At 40.1% G+C, this 19,125-nt stretch overlaps 1 protein-coding gene across 1 annotated transcript in view; it reads right to left on the reverse strand.

Annotated features, from left to right (window-relative positions):
* Positions 1–19,125, reverse strand: part of tgfbr1b (transforming growth factor, beta receptor 1 b) — an 89,429-nt gene that overhangs the window by 21,596 nt on the left and 48,708 nt on the right. Inside the window, 6 exon segments of the mRNA XM_030756322.1 lie at positions 3,488–3,655; positions 7,532–7,606; positions 7,609–7,638; positions 7,641–7,764; positions 16,824–16,956; positions 16,989–17,112. Of these exon segments, the coding sequence (XP_030612182.1) occupies positions 3,488–3,655; positions 7,532–7,606; positions 7,609–7,638; positions 7,641–7,764; positions 16,824–16,956; positions 16,989–17,112 (654 nt within the window).

The following is a 19,125-nucleotide window of genomic DNA, read 5'->3' on the forward strand; positions in this document are numbered from 1 at the left end:
TCCAATTATGAGAAAGGGTTAAGGTGGCCAATTGCAGGTGTTTCTCCTCGTTGCATTTTCTCTGAAGAAGAGTACCCAACTTTGGAGTTACTGGGTAAGTTGCTGAAGAGTGTCCTACCCAAGTGATGTTCTTTTCTTGGACTTCTACAGGTGCTGGTCATAAAATTAGAATATCATGAAAAAGTTGATTTATTTCAGTAATTAAATTCAAAAAGTGAAACTTGTATATGTTTCATTTATTACACACAGACTGATATATTTCAAATGATTCTTTTAATTTGATGATTTTAACTGACAACTAATGAAGACCCCCAAATTCAGTATCTCAGAAAATTAGAATATTACTTAAGACCAATACAAAAAAAAGGATTTTTAGAAATGTTGGCCAACAGAAAACTATGAACATGAAAAGTATGAGCACGTACAGCACTCAGTACTTGGTTTCGGCTCCTTTTGCCTGGATTACTGCAGCAATGCGGAGTGGCATGGAGTGGCATTATGAGAGCCCAGGTTGCTCTGATAGAGACCTTCAGCTCTTCTGAATTGTTGGGTCTGGTGTATCGCATCTTCCTCTTCACAGTACCCCAGGTTTGCTGGCCAATTAAGAACAGGGATACCATGGTCCTTAAACCAGGTACTGGTAGCTTTGGCGCTGTGTTCAGGTGCCAAGTCCTGTTGGAAAATGAAATCTGCATTTCCATAAAGTTGGTCAGCAGCAGGAAGCATGAAGTGCTCTAAAACGTCCTGGTAGACGGCTGCATTGACCTTGGACCTCAGTAAACACAGTGGACCAACACCAGCAGATGACATGGCAACCCAAACCATCACTGACTGTGGAAACTTTACACTGGGCCTCAAGCGACATGGATTCTGTGCCTATCTTCTCTTACTCCAGACTCTGGGCCTTTGATTTCCAAAGGAAATGCAAAATTTACTTTCATCAGAGAACATAACTTTGGACTGGACTGGAGGACTGGAGCAGCAGTCCAGTCCTTATTGTCTTTAGCCCAGGCCAGATGCTTCTGAGGCTGTCTCTTATTCAAGAGTGGCTTGACCCAAGGAATGCGACAGCTGAAACCCATGTCTTGCATACGTCTGTGCGTGGCGGTTCTTGAAGCACTGACTCCTGCTGCAGTCCACTCTTTGTGAATCTCTGCCACATGTTTGAATGGGTTTTGTTTCACAATCCTCTCCAGGGTGCGGTTATCCCTATTGCTTGTACACTTTTTTCTACCACATCCTTTCCTTCCCTTCACCTCTCTGTTAATGTGCTTGGACACAGAGCTCGGTGAACAGCCAGCCTCCTTAGCAATGACCTTTTGTGTCTTGCCCTCCTTATGCAAGGCGTCTTTTGGACAACTGTCATGTCAGCAGTCTTCCCCACGATTGTGCAGCCTACAGAACTAGACTGAAAGACCATTTAAAGGCCTTTGAATGTGTTTTAAGTTAATTAGCTGATTAGAGTGTGGCACCAGGTAACTTCAATTTTGAACCTTTTCACAATTTTCTAATTTGCTGAGATACTGAATTTGGGGTTCTCATTAGTTGTCAGTTATAATCATCAAAATTAAAAGAAATAAACATTTGAAATATATCAGTCTGTGTATAATGAATGAATATAATATACAAGTTTCACTTTTTGAATCAATTTTTTAATCAACTCCATACTGTTCAACAATGATGGCAAGAAAAACAAGATATTTAATGTGAGGTCAAACTTTGTGTGTGTGTGGGTGTGTGGGGGGTGTCTCTCTTTTTAAATGAATTAACCTGTTAACTGGCTGCTCCAAAATCACCAAAAACGCCTGAAAAAGCATACCCAAATTAAATCAGCTGCTGTTCCTGAACTCTTTGGAGTATGTTACGTAGTGAAGGCTTCTGCAATCATGATGGATGCTCCGATGTCTTTTTCTGAACGGTTAAAGTTCAGTTTTTTATTTAACGAGCAAGGTAACAGCTGTCCAATGGAACATATGATCATATCCTAGCAACACCAAACAACAGCTGACAAGATAACGACACAAACAAAACCCGATCCTGTTAGAAAACTCTCCAAAATAAAACTTTTCCTTTTTCTAAAATAATTATACTTGACACTTAAATACATTTCACTTAACCCGGTGTAATTATGTACAAACATGTTAAATTCAGTGAATATTACTAATTATACTTAACAACATAAATAAGTCACAACAGAGTACATGCAAAAGCTTGGTCTCTTTGTGAAGAAGACAAGCTATATTTTTCATTTTTACAGTCAAAAATGCTGTAACTGTAATGAATATGTAGCTATTAAGTTTGGAACACAGAAAAATTAGACAATTTTTGCCTTGCCTAGATTTTTCCTGTTTGTTTTTATGTAACTACACACTGAGTGTAGAAGGCATGGATTGGAAAATACAATGAAGCTATAGAATGAAGTCTTTTTAACTTGTATTTCAAATTTTATCAAGATAGCACAAAAACCTACTGTTTTATAAAGTTTTTGTGTGCTGATGTCCAGGCGTGGTCTCACATGTGCCATTTGGAGAATCCAAGGGTCAGATGTGAGCCAGCCTTTGATATGCAAACTTCAAATGGCTGTAACTCCTCAATGCTTCAACATACAGTCATCAATGAGGGCTCTAATCAAAGATACTGCCCTGAGGAATCCTCTGCTATACACAAAGTTACTGATAGTGTGAATTAATTATAAGTATAGACATATAAATCAGAGGTTGCCCTAATTTGTAAAAGAAGGAAAATGCTGGGCCTTCATTCACAAAAAACCCAGTCTGGTTTCAGTGATTCCTCCACACACACACACACCCCAAAATAAATAAATTGCACATTGATCAACAGTTACAATAAATGTAAACACTACATATACACATAAAAAAACCCACAATCCTCCCAATTGTCCTGATATACAACCTACAACCTCCTCGCAAAAAATATCCCCACCCTCGCCACAAAGCGAATATCACGAATATCGATAAACATTGCTCTTAGCCACTGTGTAACCGTCGTGAAAGCCCATCGAGACATACATATTTACATCTAAATGGCATATAATATGAGCACGAGCCGGGAATAAAAAGCTTCTTGAAGAAGCTGATTCAGACATTTGCTTAGGTTGTATCTGTATTTTAGAATAGAATAGAATAGAAATCCCTTTATTTGTCCCACAATGGGGTAGTAGCAGCAAGCTATTGTACAGAGCCACAACAGATACTATAAACACAATAAGAAACCACAATAAGAAAGTATGAAAAGATAAAAATAAATAAGAAAATACAAATACAGAATAAATAAATAAAAAACTGTATACATTATGTACAGTATAGACAGTATAGACAATATACTGTCTATATATAATATAATATAATATAATATAATATAATGTACACAATCTGAAAAAGAAAACCCCCATTTATTCATTTTTATCTATTTACACAGGGCCATACAGTGCATGTGCTTGGAATAAATATAGGTGTGTGCTTCTCACCTTGCGTGCCAACAATCTCCATGTGGAGATGTGCGAGGCCACTGGCTGTGGACAGTGACAATTTGATCATGCCTTCCACTGTGACAGTGTAGCGGTTCAGATAGTCAAACAGGGAGCCGTGTTCATGATAGTCTGACACCAGCCACAGCTGAGTCCATGTTCCGTTATCTGCACACAGACAGGAGGAAAAGCAAAGAAATGAAGGTTAAAACTTAACCTTTTATTTTCTAAGACAGTAATAACGTAGTTGTTAAAGTTTAATTTTTAACCAATTAGTGATTATATATAATTGTATGCAGAACATCTTAGTGACTGACAAACACTACTGGCTAAAATTTTTGTTGTACCTAGCAAAGTTTGTATTTTTCATGAAAACTCTCACTTTAAATCATCAATGAGCTGCAAAGTAAAAAGGAAATATATTTAAGGAACTGACAAGATTAGAAATGAGGATTTTGACTTATTTTATCTTTTAAACTTTGTTTCTCCAACAGTTATCCATGTGCAGCAATCACAGCCTCACAAACCTTCAGCATTCTATATGCCAATTCACTGAGGTAACCAGGGCCTTGTTTACTGGACTGGTTTGATAGACACCCCAAACGTACTATATGGTTAAGATGTTCCCACAACAGTTTAATAGGGCTGAGATCCATTGACTATGCCGGACACTCCAGTACAGAGAATACAAGCTGTCAGTTTTCAGTCTAATTGCACAGTTAAGCTATGCATTGGCCCAGGATGATGGATGATAATGTTGAGTATCAACAATGATCAAAGTGACCAACAACAGCTCACAAATCCAGGCGAATTCTACCTCATCTCCCCACTGATGCATTAAATTAATATTACCATTATTATGAGATTCACAATAAATATAAAATCCCTCATTGCTGTTTCATGTTGTACCCCCACATGTAACTAACACTTGGAACAAGAACTGTCTAGGTTTACATACAACTTCAAAGCTGGACTTTTGCATGCATTGAAATGAATGTGTGTGGGGGGTGGCTACAATGATACTTGATCATAAAACGTCAGAAATCAGGAGGATATTTCTGACTGCTGGATTTAATTTTGAATTGAAAAGATAATTGATTGTCTAATCTCCTTCACTTGTTTTCCCCACCAGGCATTTGTCTTTGAAAAACTTCACTTCCACAAGTGGGAAACAGAGAAGCAAGACATTTAAACAGATAACCAGACAAGTTAATAAAACTATAAGCCTGAAATAAAAAAATACAGAGCAAGCAAATGCTATAACTTAAAGCCATTTTAGATGTTTAACTGATGTCCATGCATTTATGTTCACTAAGTAAAACTTAATAGTTCATTAGTCAAGGTCAGTGTGTGTCTCTGTACTGGAATTGAGAAATGAAAAGGATGGATAGCACTAATGGGTACATGTTAACCTCCTCTACTACCCTGGCCACAGTGATGCTATCAATCATCTGGGAACCCATAGGAGGACAACAGGATGATTATACCATGGAGTACATCGCTGAACCCTAGTGTCCATGGTGTGAAGTTCAAGATTTCTGCAAAACTCTCCCATCACCAAAACCCAAACCATAACCTTCACATTCCCCCAGATGCTTCATGGGCATCAAGGAGATCTCCAGCATATTTGTATTTAATTTAAATCTCACCAATATTTGTCTTTTTGACTCAAAGAACATCTTTAACATTCTTTTTCTGAAATTGAAAAAACATTTTTTGTTAACTTAAATTAATAAAAATAATAATTAAAAGAAAAAATGATAAACTATATTGTGGGCTTATAAAACTAAAACAAGCTGAAATTATAGATAAAATGTTTGTTTTCGTCATTTTATTTAAAAGCGGTGTGGATTGATATGAAATAATCTTTCCACTCCAGTAGTTTAAGCTGGGAGTGCCGCAACTGTGTGCGTGCATGCTCCATGCTGGTCCAAAAAGTAATGGCAGCGGTCTGCCGAGAAAGTGGCAGCATCCCATATGGAGTTTCTTTGAGTACGTAGCACAGATAGAAGCGAGTGTCTTGTTGTGGATGATGAAAAAAATGTGCCTAACACAACAAAGATCTTAAATTCATTATTGAGGAGACAGATAGGCCTCCAGTTCTAAATAAAAAAAACACATCCCTGTCAGACGTAGGAATCTGTGTGATGATACACTGAGTGAAGGTGAAGGCTTGAAGGTAGCGTACTGTTTTTTGATACTTTCTATAAGGACCTGTTGCAGAAATGGAGCTAACTGCTTCGAGAAGCACTTGTAAAATTCTGAAGTTAAGCCATCATCAAGTTTTCGCTGAAGGTCTACTAAGTTCAGTCTAGTTTTAGGGGTGGCCGTAGCTCAGTAGGTAGAGCAGGTCACCTACTGATCTGAAGGTCAGCGGTTCGATTCCTGGCTACTCCAGGCTACCAATGTATCCTTGGGCAAGATACTTAACCCCAAGTTGCTCTCCGACCGTTCTGTCGGAGTATGAATGTGTGTGAATGTTAATTAAAAGCATTTAGCTTAGTAAAAACATGGAAGTGCTTGTATGAATGGGAGTGCATGGGTAAATGTAAAAACGTGTTGCATAAGCGCTTTGAGTGCTCTGACTGAGTAGAAAAGCGCTAGAACTAGTCCATTTACCATTTTACCCTCCAGTGAAATGGTCCATGGGAAACCTTTGATAAAACAAAGCAATTTTAGCAATTCTCTCTTCTTCCTCAGTTTTTTTGGATTTGCCAATCTAACTTCCATACCTTCTCAAGGATTTATCAACTTCAAATATAAAGAGCTCCCAATTAGCGCTATAGGACTTCTCCGAAAACTGGCTAGCTAATTTATTGATCTCTTTTTAAGCTAAATTTATGCTCAAGCAGGTTTTTAGCTTCCAGTATGAAGGTAATGCAAACGTGTTGTATAAAGTGCTTTGAGTACTCAGCTGGAGTAGAAAAGCACTATATAAGAACTAGTCCATTTATCGTAACTGCTCAATAAAGATCACTTCAAGATCACTTATAAAGTGAGAGTTTCATTATTCACATGAGATACCAGCAGAAATAAACTAAACAAGTCAACAGAACATGGCTTATTTTGTTCATTGCCTGTACAGACAGGCATTAAACAGGTTCTTGGTTAGAAAGTGCTTAAAGATGAGAACAACAAAAAAGTAACATGAGACAGTGCTAAGCTACAGTTGTTCTCAGGAAAGGAGATTAACCTCAGATCCATTAATAAAAACACGAACTCCAACAGAATGTGCTGTTTTACCCTCTTTTCTGGCCTTCTTGAGCAGAGGCACAGTTTATTCCTGCATTCTCTGTCTTCTTTAGAGAAAGGCTCTGCAAAGCTTGGTCTTCTGATCTGACATCCTCACAAATCTCAGTAGTTTCTGCCATATAGCTTCCTTCTCAGACTCTTCAACTCCATTGAATCTTAAATTCCACCTCCAAGAATAAACTTTCCAGCTTGGAGATCCTTAGTCCACAGTCATCCACCCACCTTTCGTCAGGAAAAGCTTGTTTTTTAGTTGACTTTTTCTTTCACGTCCTTGATTTCAGCACAAGTAAAATCAATGGTCTTCTTTAAGTCTTTAATTTTTATTGCGTTTGCACCAGCCATTTTCCCAAGGTAGTCAAATCTTGTATTTATCAGTGAAGACAGCGAGGCAACTATGTCATCAGTGTTGGCTTGTTTCGGAATTTTCACAAGCATACATCACCTTCCTTGGAACCAGTTATTTGCTTGGAGTGACAGGGAGATGTGGAAACTCATCCAAAGAAGGTGATGTTCCAGCATAGTCATGAAAGCTGTCTATTAGCATGTTGCCAGCTTAAAGGCGTTCACATAACTGCCATTTAAAATACATGCAAATGTTTTGTTTGTTAAGAATATTTTTTTGGATTCACCTATTCTTAATGCAGCCTTTCACACCAACCATAGTTCATTTCACATGTCTAATCTTCTGAGAATAGTAACTGTAACAATATCCAAAATAAATAAGCATGTTTACCCACAGGTTTCCATCAAGCCTTATCCATCTTCTTGGATCTCTCTCTGATGGATTCTCACCTTTATTATCAGCAGCAATGAAGCCCAGGATATTCTCATGCCTTAGCATCACAGTCTGGTAGATCTCAGCCTCACGAACCATGAGCGCTCCTCTCGGGAAGAGAAATCTTCACAGCTACTTCCTCACCACGGCCATTTACCCTCGCCACACCTCACCAAAACCGCCCCTTGCCAATGCTCTCTTGGAGGATGATGGTTCTGGCAATTGTTCTTTGGACCAGTAGTGGGAGACCCTGAAGAGCAAATGGACACAAAATCAGTCAATAGGTAAAGCAATAAGCACAATAGGAATAATGAATGAATGGATGGATGGATGGATGGATGCATTTTTGATGGTAAAGTAAATTAGGGAAGCTGAAGTTATATCAGATAGCACATCTAGCTCAAGCCCAAAAACAAAAAAACAAAACAAAGAAAAAAAAAAAAAAACGCTCAAATATCCCACCTTATAAGTTAATAGCTTTCCACTTCAGTGCTATTACAAGCCTTAAACTATAATTTTAGCAATTACATGAGCAGTAGAACTGTCTCAGCCTGAGTAATACTTTAACTGATTAAAAACTTGGAAATAATTAAGATTATTAACTACAAATCTCTAAACAGCCTGGCTTTGTGACCTGTAGTCTGACATACTCCAACTCCATGACCATGACAGCAATTGTCAAATGGAGTCTGTTATTCTCTGGAGAGCCACTGAAAGAGAGCTTGTTTCTGTGTAGTTGACTTCACATCTCACTTAGAACAACTTTTACATCAATGTCAAAGACAATAAAACTCAAGTCAAGTCAAGATTCTTTATTTGTCTCCCTTGGGAGAAATTTATCTTGGTTTAAAAAGAAGAAGAAGAGGGTACCCCTGCACAATAAAACAAAACAAGACCACCACACCAATTCGATAAATACATAAAAAAAAAACAAATAAAAAAAAAACAATTATTTACATAGAAAAATAGAACTGTAAATATAAAAGAATTAAGACCCAATTTTTTCCAAAAATTAAAGGCTGACTTCAGTGTGAAATGATAACATTCACAAAATAGTTCTCAGGTCATTACTTGCAACTCGGGACCAGAAGGAGAGATATGAGCATGTGTCACATTGGTCAGATACTGAATTAGTAACAAATAATCTTTGAGTCCTACCTAATAAACTCCTTTACTACATATCTGACCAGAAAAAAATGGCCCTAAATATTAACTAAACAACAGCTGATTTTTAAATTATATATAGATGCTTTCATCATCCACATTTTCTCAAGACAATGGCTATTGAACAAATTAAAGCATTTATTAGTGTGTTAGAGATAAACATTATATTAGATAAACATTTATATTCTGAGCCATACTTCAGTTTTTTGTTTGTTTGTTTTTAAAATTAACACTTTTCCACCATACTTCAAGTACAGATACTTTAATGAGAGGTCTGCAACCACAAGCAAAGGGACTATGTGGACAGAGGCAGGACAATATAAAGTAATGATGACTATTAAATGTAAAAAGTGACCTGGGACAGAATGATGTCATTTGATTGGAATGGCATTTTCATGGCAGCAATGTTGTGTCTGAAAGTTGTGAATCGACAATCGGAAAACATCTGAAATGGAAAATTTTGTTGTCTCTCACTGTTTTGGAAAACTGCTTATGAGAAACAGGAAAAGTGGAATTAAAATCCAAGTCTGATTTTAATAGGCTCTTTACACACTGAGTCAGCATAGTAATTACAACAGCCCACAGACCCACAGGTCTACAGAACTGCACACCATCCAATATGATGTAAAACACTAGAAAGAATGAATCCAAGTCCTTCCTTGATAGCTTGTTGAAGCTGCCAGTCTAACTAGAGAGGTGCTAATTTATGGCTAGCATAAAGAACAGCTTTTGCCAGTCCATAGATTGTGAATACAGTGCGTGAATGTGGGCCTACCAATCATTTAGGACATTTTTAAGATGTGTGGAGCTGCAAGCTCTTAATGTGGCATGGAAAGAGGGAGGTTATTCCTCTTCTATTTTTTGAGAACAAGATCAAAGTATGCGCTAGGAACACCTGGAAGAGGCCCCATTCCATGGAATCTTCAACTCCCACCTCCAGCTGAACTTCAACAGCATTCCGAGGGAGGCTGAGGAATATTGAGTCCGACTGGACTATGTTCCGCACCTCCATTGTTTGAGGCTGCTGCTCAGAGCTGTGGCTGCAAGGTGGTTGGTGCCTGTCGTGGTGGGAAATCCCCGAAACAGACAGCCCTACAAACAGATGCTGTAGGCTGTCTTTGGTGACACGCCTCTGCAACATTGTGTGGTGATCTGGGGAGGTTCCCACTGGACTGGTAGATGTGTGCGGTCTCCATCTTTAAAGAATGGAGACTGAAGGGTGTGCTCCAACTATCGGGGACTCACACTCCTCAGCCTCCCAGGTAAGGTCTATGCCAGGGTGCTGGAGAGGGTCCAGCTGTTAGTAAAACCTTAGATCCAAGAGGAACTATGCGATTTTCCTCTGGTCGTGATGATGACGAGGCGCAAAATGACTCAGCGCATGTGCACAGCAGATCGGACAGTGTAACCGCTCGTCAACAACGTCAGCTTAGGTCCTGCTGAGTAGTTATATTTCTATACAGATCTTATAGTTAAACAAACTTAAAACAAAAAGTCTGCATCAATGGAAAAGTCAAAAATATGTCCGCAATTTTACCCACACAACTTTGTGCAAGATGATCAGCGGTGGTCAAAAGCCAAAACAAATGCGTTGCTTATGATTTGGTCCTCACGGGAGATACAGGACAAATTGAAAAGCTCCCAGAGAAAAGCCAAGGTTTACATCAAGATTCAAGCGGAGCTTCTCTCAGCTGGTTTCAGCCGAACACCGGAGCAAATGGTAAACAAATTGAAAAAGCTTGAGAAGGACTACAGGGACCACAAAAAAGAACTCTCTAAACACAGTGCTGGACGCAGCAGAGGTAGAAATGCTGTGCATTTTGACGTGCTGGATTCTGTGTTAGGACACAGACCGGCAAATCAGCTGACTGGGGCTTTAAACTCTACAACCACTGTGCTCGATCTAAGGAGTGATGTGGCAAAGGACACCTCGGATACCTCAGATTAAGTAAGTCTATAAACCTCTCACGATACTTTTTTAATTGCACCTAGCTAAATTAAAGGGGTGCCTTTTTCTTTATGTAGGTTACATGTTTAAGTTGTAGCAGTTGCTGCGCTAATAGCCTTAGCCGCTATTGTTTTAGAACATTTCACATTAGCACAGCCGCATATATTGCTAAAATCAAAACACTGTTAGCTTGTAGACTACGACTATACTGCTTTAAAGTACATGTAAAATAAGTTTGTGCAATTGCTATCTGGCCATGGGACCATGTATTAAAGGTGATATGAAACCGCATGATTTACATAACATTGATTTTTCACATTTGCTCTAGATATTTCAATGGACTTTAGCAGCGATTCAACATCGTCCTGCAGCACTAGCAGACCAGTGGAATCAACAGCCTCGTCCTCTCTAGAGTGCCCATCAAGGATCTGGAGAGGTAAGCTACATTTAACTTGAATTCGTTAGGGCAACCACTTCATAACTTTAAAAAGGAAGTAAATCGCATACCTGTTGTCTTGCCCTAATCGCTGTCTGCCATTCTCTCTCTGCGCTGCAGACAGATGTTGCAGTACTCATGTTTGGAGAGCGAAAAAAAGTTCTCATCAGGAGAAAAACAGTTTGCAAAAGGAGACCGTGATCCGCCATGTTTGCGCTCGGTGGGAAAAAGTGTTTCCGGGCTAAGCACAGCGACCTTCGGCTTCCGTTTCTGGGCGAGAGGAACACGACATTCGGTTTCCGTTTCTGGACAAGGACTCGCCCACACATACGTCAATGATCGGTTCGCAAAGTGAGGTGGAAACGCAGGCCCATTCTTAAGCGTTCACCGGTTCCTTGGGATCAGCACAGGCAACTAACACCGGCACCTGAACCTCGGCGGTGGAAAGTGGCAGCAAAGGCCCCCAGGCTAGCCCCCCCAAGTTGAATAGGTGAGAGATATATGATTGAAGCATACAGACTTGGACGTGCTGGATTAACAAGGTTGCCTAATGGTGTGAGAACCAAGACATACTGGTGAATAAGTGAGCTACTGGAATGAGGTTACGGCACAAGTGTACACACAATGAGAAAAAGGAACTGTTGGAATGCTAGAGATTGATGAGGTACAACAACATGCTACAGCAAGGACTTCAGTCAGTGGGGTGAATCATCCTCACACTCCAAGATTGGGTACCAAGCCCCAAGAACACTGAAGCCTCTTTCCATCAACAGGGTTCCGGAGCCGGTGCCTTTATTTGAACCATTAGGTGGGTTTTCCACCGTGGAAGCACTCTGTGCTCGGTTCAACTCTGGCCCCGCAAACTAGCTGGTCTCGAACCAAGAACGCGTGACGAAAGCAGCAGAAGGATGGGACTCTGCCATCTCAACATCAAGTTTTCTACCATATTATGTGTGTATTACATGAGAAAAGTGAAGCGATTGTCACGGCTGTGAATTAGGTTGGGCTCTAAGCCTGAAATGCTGCTTTGTATCAGTTCATATACACAGATAAAAGGATACAAGTGCGTACTTGTCTTGCTCTAATCGCTGTCTGTGTGTTTACCTCTGTGCTGCACAGAGATGCTGCAGTTGTTTGGTTTGGACTGTAAACGTATCTGCAGCACAAGAAAGGGGAGTGTGTTCTCCCAGTTTGTGCGCTTCGGCTTCCGTGTCCAGATGAGGACCTGCCCACACTCATACCTAAAGGAACAGTTCACAAAAACGCGGTGGAAACGCGACCCGTTCTTAAGTGTTTCGCCGGTTCATTGGGAACAGCACCAGCACTGGCACGCTAACTGGTTCCTTGGCGGTGGGAAAGTAGCATGGTACAGCTGACCTGAAAGATTAGATCACAAGTAAACTGGAAACCTGGACCTTCCGGGGACAATTACCAAGACTAAGTGAAGTATCCTCTGAAAGTCTGCAAGAACATGTGAATGCATGAATACAGACAATCTCTATGTCGACCATCAATCAAACCAACCAGCTGATTTATACAGGGTGGGCCATTTATATGGATACACCTTAATAAAATGGTAATGGTTGGTGATATTAACTTCCTGTTTGTGGCACATTAGTATATGGGAGGGGGGAACTTTTCAAGAGGGATGGGACCATGGCGGCCATCTTGAAGTCGGCCACTGTGGATCCAACTTTAGTTTTTTCAATGGGAAGAGTCATGTGACACATCAAACTTATTGGGAACTTCACAAGAAAAACAAGTCACCGTTCAAGTCAGGTAACACAGAAATGTACAGTGCAGCAAGAGCCTCAAGAGGGGCATCAAAGCAGCCAAAGAAGATTACAGGAAGAAAATGGAATCCCTCCTGGAAGCCAATGACTCACGGCGGGTGTGGCACAGGACCCGGAACGTGACAAACTACACAGGCAATATGCTAGCTGCAGTCAATGCTGACACCTCACTAGCAGAAGAACTCAATTTCTTCTTCGCCCACTTTGAGTCACCCAGACCTACCACTTCAGAGGTGACCCACCAATCTATCAGTCATCCCACTCTCACCCTGCAGGAACACCAGGTGAGGTGTGCACTTAAGGAAATAAATCAGCGGAAAGCTGCTGGACCAGCCGATGTTCTAGGCATAGTGCTTCACGCATGTGCAGACGAGCTGACAGGGGTTCTGACTGGGATCTTCAACACCTCCCTCTTACTGTCCTGTCTAAAGGCAGCCACCATCATCCAAAAAAAAACCGTCATCTCAAGCTTCAAAGATTATAGAACAGTGGCACTGACGTCTGTGGTCACGAAGTGCTTCAAAAGACTTCAGCATATCAAAGCCCATGACAAACACCAGTTTACCTACAGACCAAACTAGTCCACAGAAGATGCCATCAGCACCACACTCCACACCGCCCTAACCCACCTAGAACTCCCAAGGGTTCTGATCATTGATTATAGCTTGGCGTTCAATCAGTAGATCAACCATCTTCCCCGACATCCTGATTGAGAAGCTGGGCACCCTAAACTTCTGCCCCCAAATCTGCTCCTGGGTCAAGGACTTTCTGACCAATCACCCACAGGTTGTGAAGATGTGTCAGATTTGTCAATGGAGAAAGTGTTGAGAGGGTGGCTTCCTTTAAGTTTCTGGGGACACAAATATCAGATGACCTGACCTGGACAGCCAACACTTCTTTGCTCGTCAAAAAGGCTCAGCAAAGTTAGTATTGACACAGGGCATTATGGTGTGTTTTGCTGCCTGCTGAGCAGCAGACAGGAAAGCTCTGCACACAGTAACCAGGATGGCAGAATAAGTAACTGAAAGCCTTCTGCCAACCCTGAATAACATCGCTAGTTCCCATGGACTTTGCCGGGCCAGAAAAATTTCCATAGACACTACTCACCCTTTTTTTTTAAACCAGTTCAAAACTGAACTGTGCAAATGCCTTCCCCTCAGTAATTAGTGCAGTATTCTTCTTCTGCAATACCTCAAATCTATGTGTAATACAACCCATGTGCAATGCAATTCTCATTATTTATTAATAGATATATCTCACAGGCACCCTCCCTTGCTTTTCTGTTGTATTTTTATTTTGTTCTTACACATTCACCCATTCTCTCTCTCACATACACACACACAAACGCTTGTAAGTACGTACATACGTGTACATACATACGTGTGTGTGTGTGTGTGTGTGTGTGTGTGTGTAACACTTCTTGTAACACACTAACCACTGGGCAGCTGTCACAATTTCGTCAAAGAACCTGCATTTGATGAAAATAAAGGCTTCTGATTCTGAAAAGTGTATTTTTGGCTTTTAATAACTTTTGTTTCAGTAGCACAAAATATAGATAAAATGTAGTCAGTGTGGTAACTGTGGCTTCATATCTGCAGTACATTTAAATGTGATTAAATGTTAGAAAATAACACATGAACAAATGGTGTGATAAACTGTCATTAAACAGGCACAAATGGATAACTAATTTAAACAAAGATTGCTGGATGGATGGATAATGAATGTTGTGTGTGCACTGTAAAAATGCAAATCAGTGCTAGCATAGCTATAAAAATCTGCATGTTCAGAAATTACATGCAAATGATGACAGAAATCCACACTTAGTAATGTAAAATGTTTTTTAAAAAATTAAGACAAATGACAAATGCATCAGCCTCTCCATAAGTAGGAAAAAGTAAAACAATTAAAAAAATACATTTGAAATAAAGAAACAATGCTTATAACACCATGGCTTCAAAGGCACCATTTATTTAACAAATAAACTCCTGAAAAACTGAATAGAGCATGAAGCATTTCTCCAACTTTGTGTGATGAATTTAAAAATCCTATGGTGCATCATTATCAAGTTATTGCATTCACAAGTGTTTTAGAAAACTTGACCTTTGACCAGGGTTATTATAGTTAACAAAAACGAATGAAATAACGAAAACTGAAATTGAAAAAACATTGTCGTTAACTGAAATAAATAAAAACTAAAATTAAAAGGAAGAAACGACAACTAACTAAAACTGAATTGTGAGTTTACAAAACTAACTAAAACTAACTGAAATTATACATATTGTTATTTTTTCAAAAGTCTTGTGATTGATATGAAATAATTTTTTTCCTCTCTCCGAGTTTAAGCTCGGAACGCCGTCGGGCAAATGGGTGCGCATGTGCGTCCGTGCGCACACCGCGCTGCTCCTCAGAGAGTCCCATGTGGAGTGTTTTTTTGTTTTTTTTTTACTATGATAGCACAGATAGCAGCGAGTGTCTTGTTGTGGATGATGTTGTGGATGATGAAAAATGTACGGAACACTTCTTAGTCAGGAAAAAAAACACTAACATCAAAGTAGACCTGAGAAGCGCACACAAGGCAGCTACGGAAACCGCTATCATCCTACAAGGCAACCCGGCCTGCACCTCCAGAGAAACGTGACTACTCGTCGGGTCAACGCAGCCCACAACGTTGTGTTTAGTCCTTGTGCGTTTCCGGCTACTTTATCAGTCAGATAATAACAATCAGGACTAATAATCAAAGCATCAATATAAGGACTCACAAATGTCAGCAAATTCCTGGAGGGAGCTGCTGAAACTATGGGAATGGACGTGAAGGAATGAAGAAGTGAAAAAACAGGGACAAATATGTTTGCACCCTAAAAACTGAGCACAAAGAGCGAGGACCAAAAAACCCCCAGCACACAACCACAAGGTAATTAACACACGCAATCCAGCTATACATGCATAAATGCGGACATGAGGTCGGACACTTCCGTAGGCTACATAGGCCGCAAAGACACTGCAAGTCTAATCAGCGAGCATCTAACCAAGTAGCTCCAAAACAGAAGCAGCATCAGGTGGAGAGAACATCAGGATGCAGCTGGATTTGAGCTTTGACTCCTTCAAGGAGTTTGTTTTGTCAAACACCACATGTAGCTGTTGTTAATCTGCTGCACTGAGGCTGAACTTTATTGGGAGTTTATTGTAGAATTTATCGAGTTTTGGAGTTCATATGTTAGCAGTTTCTCCCTGTTGATGTTCATGTGTGTCCTTAATATTACACACATTTAGCATGTAGTTCTGCTGTCTGTGAACAGTTGGTTGCCTGAATTTATTTCTTTAAAGGGTATCTTTAAAGCGTCACCTGATTAAGTATGAAATACTAAAACTAATACTGAAACTAACTAAAACTAAGCATAAACCAAAATAAAAACTAATAAAACGAGCAAAACCACTCTGAAAACTAATTAAAACTAACTGAATTAGAGAAAAAAAAGTAAAAACTAACTAAAACTAAACTATAATGTAAAATCCAAACTATTATAACCCTGCCTTTGACCTTTACCTTCAGGTCAATGTTACAGAGATTCCAACTTGTCTGAGATTCTTTAGTAGATGCATCTATGGTATGAATTTGAACATCCTTGGTGAGACTGTTTATCTTTTTAGAAAACTTGACCTGTGACTATGACAACAGCTTGACTTTTTTCTGTGGAACAGCCAAGCTAAAAATCACTATCTATATGCATTTTTTAATAATATTCTTTATGTCCCACCTTGTTTTAAACAGGTTTAAACAAAATAAAAGTTATGACTACAGTAAAATTATTCACATAAACATTTTTAAAGCCGAACAGCTGTAAAATGAAACACTAACATCAAGGATTTGGAAACAACCCCCCCCCCCCCTCAAAAAAAGAAAAAAAAAACAAAACAACTATGAAAACAATAAAATTTACCATTTTAAGAAAAATTCCTGCAAATTGGACAATAGGATGCAGCATTTTACCTGATCCAGAGCCTGAAGTAGTCATGTCATAGATGAGGTCTTTCAGCGTTGTTCCCACAGTAATAAAAGGATGGTCCATGGAGGGGTCTTCCTCATTAGGCACCCGATGGTGGTGGTGATGGTGGGCCCCAGCACCCCCCGCCCCAGGCCTCTGTGGCTGTGGCAAACATAGAATGCCAAAACCAGCAGCAAGCAGAGCACACATACAGGCCCGGCAATGACAGCTGCAAGGGCCACAGGGCCCAAAGGAGAAGGAGTCACTGTGGGGACTGCAAGACACACACACACAAAAAAGAAAAAGAAGAGTTGATGAGGAAACTAATATATATAACCTGTACTGAACTAGGATATGTCTTGGCCTGACATCAACTTGTCAGCACACACCACATGAAGCATCAGCTAAGGCTGCAAAATTTTAGAAAGGTTAATGCTGAGCATAATGATGGCTGGCCTAAATTACTAGCAACAATCCAAGAAGCTAATAAGCTAAGTGGTGTGCTTTCAGATTCCATCTGCTAACCTGATGGGATATTTGATCGATAGCTTGTACACACACACACCATAATTGCACTATTTTGTTCTTCTATCTTTGGTAAGACGCTCATCAAAGCTAACCCCAAATAGCTGATAACAATGAGAACAGACTGTCAATGTATATGTCAGTGGATATATATATAGCTGTTGACAAATTACCGTATTTTGACCATAAGGCGCACCGCATTATAAGGCGCACTATCAATGAACGGGTATATTTTCATACATAAGGCGCACCGGGTTATAAGGTGCATGATAAAACATATGTAGAGTGACACAAAGGCGTCAGGTAAGTCCAACTTTATTCAACTCATTCACAGTAACTCAGAATACTGTTCAGTTGTAACAAATACAGAAAAATATGCACATTTTAAATCATTCATCTTCCACAAATCCATCAAATTCCTCATCTTCAGTGTCTGAGTTGAACAGTTGGGTGATTTCGGCATCAAGCATGCCGGGTTCCCTCTCGTCATTATCCCAGTCAGTCTTGTTACTGTTTTGGTTGCGTCACACAGCAGCCATTTAATTGTTAATAAAAGGGCAACTTTTGCTGGCAATCTCTCACCATCTTCTTCAACGTCTTAACAGACGCTACAATAATTCTTTATTAATGAGGGTAAGAACAAGTAATTTCTTCATTTTATATATAAGCCCTTGACAAATCCTGTGCACCAATATATTTACCGATGTAAGCAAAGAAAAAATTTTAAAGGGAAAAAAAAAAAAAAAAAAAAAAAAGGAAAACCCGTTTTGACACAACACCAGAAACCTGAAAACTGTCTACTTTCACCATGTTTTGTGCAAATAGAGCACTCGTACTGCGTCCCTTCATACGCTGTGGCATCGACCTCTCTTTGGCATCGAGGGGGACAGCACACACACCCCTGGACCTCAATTCGTCTTTTAGCTGCTTCTAGCGATTTTTGAGACAGCCAACAGCGAGTTTTGTTGCACAAAAGTTGGCAACAATGCCGGCCACCAATCGCCAGATTACGCACAAATATACGGGCCAACATAGACGAAGACAGGCCAAATCCATCATAGTTTTCTGAGTCATTTTGTAAATTGATGATGGCCTATTTTAGAGAATTTAATGAGGCCTTTGAACTGATCCTCCAGACCAGAGGCCATTTCACTGCAGACCACACAATGGTGCAGTGGTGTGGATGCCTCGGCCATCAGCGGTCAGACGGCAGCACTTAACTATTTGAAAAGTGTATGCTGGGTGTTACCCCCCCCTCCCCCCGTCATACGCCTTGTACGCAGACGGGATCTATAAGGGAAGGGCTTCAGAAACAAAAAACAGCTTCAAAGGCCACATCTTCTTCAACACCACAAAATTGCCCGTTTGGATTTTGCAAGGGTGTACCAAACATGGGACATTGAAAGGTGGAAGAAAGTTGTCTTCTCTGATGAGAAAAAATTTAACCTTGATGGTCCTGTTGGCTTCCAACGTTACTGGCGTTTATGGAGTTTAAGGTTGTGCAGGGGCACCAAACAGCAGCTGGCTATGTGGAGATGTTGCAGCAGGCATCCCTTTTTAACTGGTCTTAAGATTTTGATCAGGAGTGTATGTGACTAGGGGTGTGCAATATATATTGTCTACGATAATATCGTAATTGCCGTGTTAACGATGTGCAAGCTGACATTATTGAGTATGCTAAACAACAGTCAAACGCCTCGGCTCCAGGCATTCACTACTTTATGCTTTAGTACAGGCTGCTGCGCGTGCACATTGAGAGTGC

The sequence above is a fragment of the Archocentrus centrarchus genome, chromosome 20, assembly GCF_007364275.1.
Source record: "Archocentrus centrarchus isolate MPI-CPG fArcCen1 chromosome 20, fArcCen1, whole genome shotgun sequence".
Taxonomy (NCBI): domain Eukaryota; kingdom Metazoa; phylum Chordata; class Actinopteri; order Cichliformes; family Cichlidae; genus Archocentrus; species Archocentrus centrarchus.